Here is a 13,090-nt window from a genome sequence, read left to right as displayed (position 1 = left end):
AAAATGTTGAAGAAATGAGACGTCAAATTGATTGTGCACTCATAACTTTCCTCAGAATCAACCAATTTGAATAGTTAAGAGCTGAAATGAAAGAGCTTCATCCACTAAGTGTTCTTAGGCTAAAACGAACTCCGTAGCTCAATTATAACCAAGGATATGATTGCTTCAAAGAGACAAAAAATTGAAAAATCAAATAATTTTAGGAAGGCGGAAGTTAAGTGATTTATAGTACCTGATGACAAATCTGTGCATGAATACCTTTCAGTTAAAAAAAGAATGAAGGAAACCGATCGGACAGAATGGCCGGCCTGACTGACTTTAGTTTTCATAATTTTTTTAAATATATAGATAAGTAATATATTAGCTAGTAATTCGTAAACAACGAGGCTTTTTGACTCTGGAAGTTCTGACAGTGTTGGCCGGAGGCCCTGTCACTCAATGGACTGATAGACGGCCAGGGAGAACTGTTAAGGGCGCTGATATAGTTTGAGTAGAGCCGTAAGTACGTAGTTAAAGTGTTAGGAAGTTAGAGGCACAATAGTCTCTTGAACTGAGTGTGATTCGTTAGTGAACGATCACAGGGGTTTTCCACACCAGTAGTCAATTAGGTGTTGGAATATAATCAGTATAAACCAGCAATCATTCTTATTTGGGAAAGTTTCTCATCGCCTTCGACGTAACAGGTTCCAGAGACCTCAGCACAGAAGAAAGAAGAAAAGAAGATCGAAGACCCTCAGCTGTACAGAGATCGGCTCCATCCCATAGTTAAGTATTAAATCAGTGAACATATAAATTCTTGTGTGTAATATACAGACTTTAAAAAACTCACAGAAGGATCTGAAGTTAAAGAGAGATTTGAAGGTTGAATAGTGTCAGAGTAAATGGTGTCAGAAATGTATATGTAATTGTATATGTGTATATATTCAAGGGTCTTAGAATATAAGAAAAATTCAATCTTTGCCAATCTGATTATACATTCCCAAGTCCCTAGCCTGCCCTATCCGTAGGATATGACAAAAATTAAATATCAACTAATCTTATTCATGTAACATCCCAAAATATCCCACAAGAAAATAAATGTGTCAAATGTTCCCAGCTGCAATTTCGCCCACATTTCAAAACACTAAATTCAGTTTTCATGTCTACGAAGTTCACATCATAATTTTTATTGTTTTTAACTATTTCCAGACAGTCGCCTGCTACCGGACTCGAAGTTCTAAATATACCTCTCTTCCATCTAATGAGTTGCCTAACCCTTGCTCTTAGCCGCTCAAAACCTGTTATTCTTTCTACCTGGGGTAACTTTATATGTGGAGAATCACTTTGAAACAAGCCAGATTATAATATATCCTCATTCCAAATTAATTTATTCTTGTAACATCTAACCTTTTGAGATCACATGGTCGTGCATTCTAGCAAATACTTTAACTGTCTTTACCATTCTGAATCATGCTGAATAGGAACCATGGATATCACCACAAATTCCTTTTCTGGCAGCATGTTGTATTTTATTTATTTTATTTACAATTTGCTTTACATCGCAACGACACAAATGGGATAGAAAAGGGCCAGGAGTGAGAAGAAAGCGACCATGGCCTTAATTAAGGTATTTACCTGGTGTGAAAATTGGAAACTGTGGAAAACCAACTTCAGGGCTGTCAACATTGGGGTGCGATCTCACTATCTCCCGAATGCAAGCTCACAGCAGTGCGCTCCTAACCGCATGGCCAACTCCCTCTGTCCACATTGCATTATTTCCATGGGATTTCTCATCTTATCCTGGACGTCATTTACCGTTTATCACAGGGGCATTCTGCACATCCTGAATAACTTTATCTCCACAGGGCACTTCCCCCCAGTCACACAAACTACACTGTTGTGACGAAAGTAACTTCCACATGTTGTGTCATAAAAGAAGGGACATAGTTCTTAAAAGGGTGTGTGATCACCACGGACAGTAGTAGTAGGGCAATAGGGTTCCCACCCCCCCGCCAATCAGAGGCTTCACAGCGGGTCACGTGACCGCGCACGTGGAATTTGAACACTGTGACGTCACTGGTACGTCAGCATCCAGTAGTAGGGCTATGTACGTTTCCAGCTGAGGTCATTGACCCGTAGTTGAGTAGTAGGGCAATGCACGTTTGCAGATTTTGTATACGAGAGCAAGCCTAACCTCACAGTCACCATCTTGAGGGGCCTAACCTCACTTTAATGGCTAGTTGCCCTCCCCGACGCCTAAGAGAGCAAGCCTAAACTAATGGAGGGCCTAACCATAGTTTTAGGGCTAGATGCCCTTCTCGACGTAGACAGGCATTATCTTGGATGGGCACAACCTTACATGATGTAGTTTTACGGCGAGATGCCCTTCCCGACGCTATTTTGAGTAGTAGGGTAATGGTGATTCTCTCATGACGTTTTAAGTAGTAGGGCAATGGGGATTGACATAAGTAAACACACACAACCACATGGAGGAGTCTAACTACACAGGGCTGTAGTTTTACGGCAAGATACCCATCCCGACGCCAATAGCACAAGATGGCGGCTATACACAGCTCTTCATGAGACAGCTTTGTAACCTCACTTTAATGGCTAGTTGCCCTTCCCGACGCCTAAGAGAGCGAGCCTAACCTCACATTCGCCATCTTGAAAGGACCATGCTTAGTTTTACGGCAAGGTGCACTTCCCGACGCCAATTGCACAAGATGGTAGCTATACACGGCCTAGGGGCGCTTGCGCAAGATGGCGGCTATACACGGCTTCTTATGGAGAAAGATGCCAGCCACAGGCGTCTGCACATGATGGCGGCTGCACTTATGAGACGGCCTAGTGGCGCTTGCGGAAGATGGCGGCTATACACGGCTTTTTATGGAGAAATATGCCGGCCATGGGCGATTGTACAAGATGGCGGCTATACATGGGCTCTTATGGAGAAAGATGAAGGCTATGGGCGATTGCATAATATGGCGGCTATACATAGGCTCTAATAGAGAAAGATGCTGGCCATGGGCGATTGCACAAGATGGGGGCTGTACATAGACTCTTGTGGAGAAAGATGATGGCCATGGGCTCTTGCGTATGAGAGGGCCTAGGGGTGCTTGCGCAAGATGGCGGCTGCTCTTATGAGACAGCCTAGGGACACTTACGCAAGATGCCGGCTATACACAGCTTCTTATGGAAAAAGATGCTGGCCATGGGCGATTGTACAAGATGGCGGCTATACATTCGCTCTTACGGAGAAAGAAGATGGCAATGGACGATTGCGCAAGATTGCGGCTATACATAGGCTCTTGCCCGAGCACCCCTAGGCCATCTCATACACAAGCGGCCATGGCCGTCACCTTCTCCATAAGAACCTATGTATAGCCGCCATCTTGTGCAATCGGCCGTGGTTGGTATCTTTCTCCATAAGAGCCTATGCATAGCCGCCCTCTTGCACAATCGCCCATAGCCGTCATCTTCCTTCATGAGAGCCCATGTATAGCCACCATCTTGTACAATCGCCCATGGCCGGCATCTTTCTCCAAAAGAAGCCATGTATAGCCGCCATCTTGCGTAAGCACCCCTAGGCCATCCCATAAGAGCAGCCAACATCTTGCGCAAGCGCTCCTATGCCGTCTCATAAGAGCAGCCGCCATCTTGCGCAAGCGCCCATGGCCGTCATCTTTCTCCATAAGATTCCATATACAGCCGCCATCTTGTGCAATCGCCCATGGCTGTTATCTTTCTCCATTAGAGTCTATGTATAGCCGCCATCTTGTGCAATCGCCCATAGCCTTCATCTTTCTCCATAAGAGCCCATGTATAGCCGCCATCTTTTACAATCGCTCACCCATGGGAGGCATATTTCTCCATAAGAAGCCGTGTATAGCCGCCATCTTGTGCAAGCGCCCCTAGATCGTCTCATAAGAGCAGCCGCCATCTTGCGCAAGCGCCCATGGCTGGCATCTTTCACCATACGAAGCCGTGTATAGCCGCCATCTTGCGCAAGCGCCTCTAGGTGGTCTCATAAGAGCAGCCGCCATCTTACGCTAGCGCCCCTAGGCGGTCTCATAAGGAGCTATGTATAGCCGCCATCTTGTGCAATTGGTATCGGGAAGTGCATCTTGCTGTTAAACTAAGGATAGTCCTTTCAAGATAGCGGATGTGAGGTTAGGCTCGCTCTCTTAGGCGTCGGAAATGGCAACTAGCCGTTAAAGTGAGATTAGGAAGCCGTCTCATAAAGAGCAGTGTATAGCCGCCATCTTGTGCAATTAGCGTCGGGATGGGTATCTTGCCGTAAAACTACGGCCCTGTATAGTTAGACGCCTCCATGTGGTTAAGTGTACTTATTTATGTCAATCACCGTTGTCCTACTATTTAAAACAATGTCAGGAGAGAATGATCGTTGTCCTACTACTCAAAATAGCGTCGGGAAGGGCATCTCGTCGTAAAACTTTGTCGTGTAAGGTTAAGCCCCCAGGACATCGCTTGTCCACGTCGAGAAGGGCATCTAGCCGTAAAACTAAGGTTAGGCCCCTCCATGAGGTTAGGCTTGCTCTCTTAGACGTCGGGAAGGGCAACTAGCCGTTAAAGTGAGGTTAGGCCCTTTGAGATGGCGACTTTGAGGTTAGGCTTGCTCTCGTACGCAAAATTTGTGAACGTACATTGCCCTACTACTCAACTAGGGGTCAATGACCTCAGCTGGAATCGTACATAGCCTTACTACTGAGTGCTGACGCAGCAATGACGTCACAGTGTTCAAATTCCATGTGAGCAGTCACGTGACCTGCTGTGCGGCCTCTGATTGGCGGGGGGTGGGAACCCTATTGCCCTACTACTGCAATGTATCCCCATGCTGGCCACAAGATTGGTAAGAAGTGGTACGGCGTTCTGTTACTCCACCAGTGCAAATCACAACTGCTGCATGTGAACGTGCTGCAATACGTCTATCCAATCTGTCCCAGACGTGTTCAATTTGATTTAAGTCGGGGAAACGGATAGCCAGTCCATTAGCCGAATATCCTCTCGTTCCAAGAGCTCTTCCACCTGTGCTGTTCAATGCAGTCGTGCATTGTCATCCATAAAAATGAAGTCAGGGCTGAATGCTTCCCTGAAAAGACGCATATGGGGAAGGAGTACACTGTCACATAGGGTTGGGCACTATGTCCCTGTTTCGGCACACTGTGCCGGTGTACAGTTATGTTCCGCTCTTCTGGGACACGGAGCATCAGTTCCAAAACATTCTCAAGCGAGACTGAGACAGTGACTCGCTATCCTGTCAGAAGCGCCTCAGTGCACTCCCCTTCGCCCACTAGCTGACTATTACAAGTGATGAAATTCATTTTTCGTCCGTATTGATAGTGTCATAAAATGTATATAGGAAAATATTTAATAATTATTTCCACCTATTCAATACAATACAAGATGTTGGCATTTAAGTTAAAACATTTTTTAAAATGTGAGACATGTTTTGCCTCTTACTGTGAGGCATCTTCAGTCACTATCAAAACCTTGTTATTTTTGTCAGGCAACAGGTTGAAATTATCCTAAAAAGTGTTTGATAATGATTGTAGGTGAGATAAAAATTTACAGTTATTTTTAAAATGTTCATGAATAACTAAAAATCTAATATAATGATAAACATATATTTTAATGTCTACAATATCCACTGCCAACGGCCGTAGCCGTGTTGAAACACCGGATCCCGTGAGATCTCCGAAGTTAAGCAACATTGGGCGTGGTCAGGAGTTGGATGGGTTGCCACGCGCTGTTGGTGGGGGGTAGGGGAATGGAGGAGCGTAAAGGAACTGGCCACCCTACCGCACGTAAACTCCGACTCAGGAACACCTCTGCGGAGGTTCGGACCTGCCTTCGGGCAGAATAACTCTTACCTTACCTGATGGTATAGTAGCAAGAAGATGGCTTGAAGCCTTAGTCAATACCAGATATTCAACACATAGTGGAAAGCATATAAAAAAATTACGGTGAAGATATACAATACATTCAAATGATATTTTAAAAACTAGTAGATTCTTAGGTAGAACACTTAAAGATGGAGGTGTCATATAATTGTGAGTGACAGTTGATGGCTTGAAGCCGTAGTCAATATTTGAAGTATAAGTAAAATAACATGCTATTATATAATGAATAAATATGAAATAAATTACATTGTTGAATATAAAATGTAAAGGAAACACATTCCAATTTTTCTGGGCAAATATTATGTAACGTTAACGTATATTTGCCCATGAGGTTTAATGGTCAACAGTTCATAGGTTGTATATAGATTTGATTGGCGAGATTGTGTTGACGCGAAGTTTGTAGTTAGCTTAAATTTATTTTAAGACATCCAAGTAAGTTTGTAGAGATGATGATGAGCTGTTATTCTTTACGTTGGTATGATTTTGACGCGAAGGTTGAATGGCTGTTGTTTTCTTCATCTGATGACAATTTTTTTTTTTTTTCAAAACATTGATAGTGGAAATTTATAACAAGTCAAACGGGCCAACAACGCCATAGAACCAACCAATCACAACAATAATGCAACAGCCCCATCGAACTTCCACAATATCTTCAATAATATAAATTTCTGGTCTCTGGGCCATGTTATAATGAATAACGCCACGACAGAGCACTGAAACAGCTTGCTGATTGACTCAACACTGCCTTGTCCCGTTCCTTCAACTGCCTCGTTTTGTGGGGGCAGACCCCTTTGGTGCTATAGTCACGCTGAAATCACGCCAGATTTCTATGCACGTGTGGGAGATCTCTGGCAACATGTCACCGCACTTTCATTCATTTTCACTGAGTAGTTGATATGTTATGTTGCTTTATCTATTTCATCCTTAAGTTTTGCCCAGGAGTGTATTTAGCAATATCCATAATGGTTTATTCTTTTCTCCTCGTGCATAAAACATTTACCTGATCTCAAATCAGTTCCTAGCACAGCCTTACATGGCATAGCTCAATTTCATTTTTTCATTAATATCATGGCTTATTTCACAGTTGTGCTTCTCATATAAAGAAATATATGTGAACAGAATAAAATTTAATGAATCTCAAATTTATTGACACAGAAAAATACTTCTTACAAATTGTACAAAATTGTGTAGGAGTATTGACTAGGAAGATAATCAACGTAATTTTGTACAGTTTGTAAGAAGTTCAAGTATCAATATGGATCTAACATGAGATTTTGAGTCTGTAACAGAAAAATACGACATTATGCCAATCTTGAGTTAAATTTTGCCATAGCAAAATCTTTATCTGATACCTCCAAAATTTTACCAACACTCAAATATGTTTTATATTAATAATCTAACACAGAAACCTGGGCATACGAGTTTGTTGAGGACAAAACATTGAGTACAACTAATCTCTCCCCAATACCTTTACGTAATGTTAGACTGAATGGTTTTAACATAAGACACCTCACAAAATAATCTCGTCATTGACCACACGAAAAACATCTTCGACCACTCGGCACTCAATATTTACACAAGAACAAAGAAAACACAGCAAGCTATCAGCCTGAAACTTGGACCATTATTTACACAGAACATAACTATATAGAATACCATTACATAATGAAACTCATGTCACCAACCTGATTTTGCTGAATGATGGCATGTCATCATGACATTGTTTTCTGCCGAGCACTCAGCTAGATGCTTACTACACCATTTTTACGCACAAGATACACATTTTACACAATCTTCTTATGAACTTTTCATAGAACATAAATTTTTATTTCAACTTACATTCCACATACTGATTTTTCTTACACTTAATAACTGTAACATAAATCTCCTCTTGTTCTCAGATTATATTCTGATGTAATAAAAAAATATTATAAAATGACACTCACTTAATTATTTATAACTTTACTTGTTGTTTTCCTATAATATTCACATCATCCTGCACCACTCAAAAGAAATGGCTTTCGTTCACGTATTGAGATATTCCGTTTAGTACCACTGTTTCACTGCGACCAACACTCGTTGGTTTATCGTTATTACTATTTCATTTCACACCTCACAAGTACTTACCATACATCTAGGGTGGTATTTATCCTTACAACGACTAATCTTGAGTTATTTAACACGGTCCATACACAGGTCTTAACTCACGAACCACCAATTGTAGAATGCCTGCCTCCCACTCCACAATTCAAGTATATGTATGAGTTTTTGTGGGAGAAAGTTGTGTAATTGTTACACCACATTAGCCAGTTCTGTTATCCCATGGGTCTTATATTTAATATTGGTATTCATAATATTCAGAAAAAGTTGGACAACACGAATTTCCTGGTCCCATAATAATAATGTTATTGGCTTTACGTCCCACTAACTACTTTTACGGTTTTTGGAGAAGCCAGGGTGCCAGAATTTAGTCCCACAGGAGTTCTTTTACGTGCCAGTAAATCTGTTGACACGAGGCTGACATATTTGAGCACCTTCAAATAGGAGGCTGAGCCAGGATCGAACCTGCCAAGTTGGAGTCAGAAGGCCAGCGCCTCAGCCGGCTGAGCCACTCGGCCCAGCTGTCCCATAGTTTTAATTTACCTCTAACATGTCTTAAATGCTGAAGCCAGGGTTGAATAAATAATTTCTCCCACTCCTGACATGGCGTTCCCTGCTCAAAACTCACTAAGTCTCTGACTTGTGCCTGAAGATAACGACTTATAAATTATTAGGTATTCCACTTCGTTAATTGAAGTTTTAATTACAGACTAAAACGTTATCATAATTTGGTAATGACCATGGATATTCCCCCCTAGGAGGATTCATTTTCTGCCCAAAGAGATTGCAAGATATGGATGTTGATTCCCATAGAGAATAACAGACCATTTATACTGGTATTACAAAGAGATTGCAGTCCAGCCTGAAAGCTCTTTCCTGGTGGACATGAAATATGAGGAAGACAAGTGATGCGCTGTGGGGGCTTGCAAGTTCCTCTTGATGTCTGTGAATGATGTAAACAAATAAGTTGTTTCTGTTTTTCTTTGTCAGGAATCATAAGCATATGGCACACACAAGCATCCAGCATGCCTCCAGTTGTAAGTGTCTGACTCGTTTGCAGATGACCACCCAGGAGCACAGTGTGTGGGGTGCCCACTTGCTGGTCAAGTTGCACAAGCTCACCACAGGTTTGGCTGCTGTTCTCTAAGGTCACCTTCAGGGCCTTGTCATCCATGACTTGTAGCCACCCAATTCGAGGTGCATCACAGAAGATCCGATCACTCAAATGGAACTTTCGGAATCAATGCCTGGTCGTGTGGCTTTCACAGCATTATCCCCAATGGCTTGACGCATGTGGTGCGGGTGTGACAAGCCCACCTTGAATTATTAAAGCAGACAATCCTGCACGAGCTCCATTTCTCTTCACCACTGCTGAACTGTGGCGGCTGTAAGTGCGCAACATGTGCCATGTGCTGTTGCCTTGTATGTACAAACTTCATGTGTATCTTATAGCATTAGGATGAACTGAAATGGAGATCCACCACATCTTCTTGCTGACAGGTTAGAAGACCAGCATCGAACAGAGCTACAACGTTACCGTGACGAAGCTCAGCATTATCGAGTGGAGCTAGAAACGGCCAAGCAGGATGTCAAAATACTGGAAGAGCAGTTGAAACAGCAAGTCGAGACTTCACATAAGGGTCCTTCAGCTGTGATGCAGAGTTGTGTCGGCATGTTACGAGCTCAACTGCAGGAGAAGGAGGCTCAGATAGACATCCTCTCCAAAAGAGTCGTGTCCTTGCAAGTGAGTAGTATTTTAGTTCAAAAGTAGCTTTACCTGCCTGACTCATTACTTGTTATGGTGAGGATCAATGTGATTCTGTCTGTTAGATCATCTGCCTGGAAGCTGGAACATGGATCTTCCTGTCCCCATTCACACCCTGTCTGATGGTTGTTTCACAGTTAAAATCCTTAAACATTTTCCCTCAACTTCCCACCCTCTTGTCCTTGAAGATTCTAAAGTTAAACATCAACTGATGTTCAGGTCAATGGAACCACTCAGCCTTAACATTAGATAACTGCTCCTTGTCTTGCCTATCTCCCCTGCCACCTCACAACAGTGTCTACTTGTCAATGGTGATAATTGTCATTCTTATTTTATTGTCCACTTACAAAGGCTGCAGCCAAAAATTTTGAATACTTGACTTTCTTTTTGCGTTGTTTATCCTCATATTCTTAGGCAGGTCGCACACTTATCTGTACCGTGCAGGTTGCATACAAGTGATGGGACAGTAGGAAGCTGCTGCCATAATAACAAAGGCAATACCGATGGTGGAGCGCCACTGTCGCCATTGACGTGCATCTCTCATTTAGTTCCACCTTGTCAATACTTTTAGAGGTTTTTTTTTGTTACGCTGAGGGCCATACATGTTTCGAGAATCTACTTGTTCTCTTCTTCAGCGGCTGTTTAATCTAGGACTTGCTATATTTGCCACCTGTAGCTAAGAACAAAGTCAATTTAAATGAAAAATCAGGATATCTTGTGTATTAAAATTTCAATCTGCATAACATAACAAACTTCTCAAGTTTTATAAAACAATTAAGGAGCGTTTTTTCAAAACTCGATATATGCAAAAAAAAAATTTAAATTGAGTTATGCATGTTAATGTTATCAGTTTGACCTTGCTCACCATCCTGTGCAATCATTCCTTACATAAGTCGATATTTACCGTGTATAAAAGTGGTTGAAATCACTAGGTTTTTGCAAAAGTCGATATATGCTCCCGGAAAGTTAAAGCAAAACTCGATAAATGCAGTTAACTATTAATCGTGTGGCATTCTCATGGATAATTGGAAGTGTTATTCCGTGGAACAATGGAACGCCGGACTCCTTTATTGAAAGGATGTATTCTTGGAACTGCATGCCACATGTTCCCGTGATTAGCCCTCATTGTCGTCGACAAAATGAAACTCACTTCTTGAGAAGTTTTAAACAAGTAACTGTGTGAGGAACTATTTCACTCTACAACAGCATGAATAATGAATCTGAAGATTCTGAAACTGGTGTGCCAGTTCAGGAATGTGTCGGTGGAAGAAAGTCTAGATACAAGAAGAGAGTACCTGGAAACCTGGCTAGAACTAAAAACGAACCTAATATTAAATGCAATCATGGACTCAGACTTGCCCACAAGCACAGAAACTAAAAGGATGAAACAATGCAAAGCTGCTGAACTCTGTTATGAAGATATCACAGACTTCCATCATCATATGACTTCCTTAAACAAGATCGATCAAAACATGTTTCTATTGAAGTATATGCACATTTCCACACCTCAGTAAAGGGTAGTGAACATTGACAGTGGCTAGGAAGAAGAAAACTGTTTCTGTGAAGTACAGCATTAGGAGGAAAGCTGGTGAAATACTTCCTGTCTGTGCTGCAAATTTTCAAGGAATTTCTGGCATATGAAAGGACAGATTATCTTATCTGGCTTGTAGGTTTCATCATACTGGGAAGTTACCTAAGGAAAACCGAGGTGGTGACAGAACAGGCAAGGAACACAAGGACATAACAGTTGCCATTAAGAACCACATCAAAAGGTATAAATGCAGAGAGAGCCATCATGGCAGAGGGAAGTCTAAGAGAGGATATTAACCATCATATCTCTCAGTCAATAAGATGTGGAAGACATTCTGTGAAGAAAGGATAAGTTCTGGATTGAAACTGTGCTCGCTGTCAAAATACAAGTATATATTCTGTAAGTGTTTCAATCTGTCATTCAAAACTCCTCACACTGATACATGCTCCACTTGTAAAATTAGTCTGATGAAAATAAAGACAGAAATATGCCTAGAGAAGAAGAATGAACTGAGGACAAGTTATAGATTGCAAGAAAAGCAGTGGCAAGGGAGATAGGCAAGACAAGGAGCCAAGCGGTTTTATCAAATAATGAAAGAAGAAAACCCAGGTGTCATCAAGATATGTTTTGACATGCAACAGAATCAACCAATTCCGAAGTTATCAGTGAGTGAGTTTTTCTATGCTGGACAAGTGTGGTTATACAATCTCTGCATCATGATTCACTCCAAGGAGCAGAGAAAGGAAGACATATTTTTCTATACTTGGCTAGAAACAGAATCCTCAGGAGGTTGCAACCAAGTTGCTTCGGCTTTATTGGACTTTCTTTTTAACCTAGAAAAGAGACTGCACAAAGATGGCCCTACCACGATACATTTATTCTCAAACTCTTGTAGCAGCTAAAACAAAAACAGTGTCATCCTGGCCACACTTCCTGCTTTTTTGGAAAAAACACATTATTCAATAATATTCTCCATTTCTTCCCTATTTGAGGATACAGCTACATGGCTCCAGACAGAGTGTTCAGTAGAATTGAGAAATCTTGCAGAAGACGGGAAAACATACTGTCTCCCAAACAATACTTTGATATCTTAGAGAAACATGGCAGCCTTAAAATTATGAACAGGGACTGGGAAATCAAAGATCTAAAAGAGAGTTCACAGAAGGTACTACAAACTAGGTTGCCATTTAAAATGAATAGTCAACGTGTTATGTATACAGTAATAAGAGACATAAGAGAGTCTCCGTATCAGTACAGGATACCTACCTACTTTGAATACCCAGTTGAAGTTGAAGTTCTGAAAATGAAATCCAGCCATGAAGCATTGCTAAAATCCTCTGTTTTACCAAAGAAAAATGTGGTGAGCAAAGAAAAGAAGAAGGATGTTCAAGCTCTGTTGAAAGTTTTTGAAATACCGGATGATGCTTTGGATTTCTACAAGGTCGTGTTAGAAGACAAGTAACAGACTTCTGATGGCTATGTGTTTTGATGAGTTGAGTAGACTTTATTTTGTAAGACTTAATTTTAATTTAACCTGCGTGATATTAATGTGTTCATTCATTACAATAGGATTGATAATATAGGTTGTACCGTTTTCATCGTCCTGATAACGGAATAAAGAATGTCATACGATGTTAAAAGTTTGCCGTGCACGGTAATGAGATCGCAAAGATTATGTAATTGAGCCATACATCTAAAAAGAACGAATATATTAAGTGAAATAGGCCGTGATTTCAGAATATATATAATACGGACGCATAAAATCAAGGATGCCATGCATGTGACGGCAAAAGA

At 41.4% G+C, this 13,090-nt stretch overlaps 1 protein-coding gene across 6 annotated transcripts in view; it reads left to right on the top strand.

The window, feature by feature from the left end:
* The window catches only part of Cep290 (Centrosomal protein 290kDa), a 1,403,175-nt gene that overhangs the window by 1,076,740 nt on the left and 313,345 nt on the right, over window positions 1–13,090 (top strand). For all 6 annotated transcript variants that reach the window (XR_010858542.2, XM_067136188.2, XM_067136189.2 and 3 more), the window contains one exon: window positions 9,501–9,744. Coding sequence is in view for 5 of the 6 variants with exons in the window: in XM_067136188.2 (XP_066992289.2) it covers window positions 9,501–9,744 (244 nt within the window). In the remaining variant the exon portion in view is untranslated. The remainder of the gene's footprint in view (window positions 1–9,500; window positions 9,745–13,090) is intronic.

Source organism: Anabrus simplex, chromosome 1 (assembly GCF_040414725.1).
Source record: "Anabrus simplex isolate iqAnaSimp1 chromosome 1, ASM4041472v1, whole genome shotgun sequence".
NCBI lineage: Eukaryota > Metazoa > Arthropoda > Insecta > Orthoptera > Tettigoniidae > Anabrus > Anabrus simplex.
The sequence above is the reverse complement of the archived record's forward strand: the minus strand, read 5'-3'. Positions and strand labels throughout refer to the sequence as shown.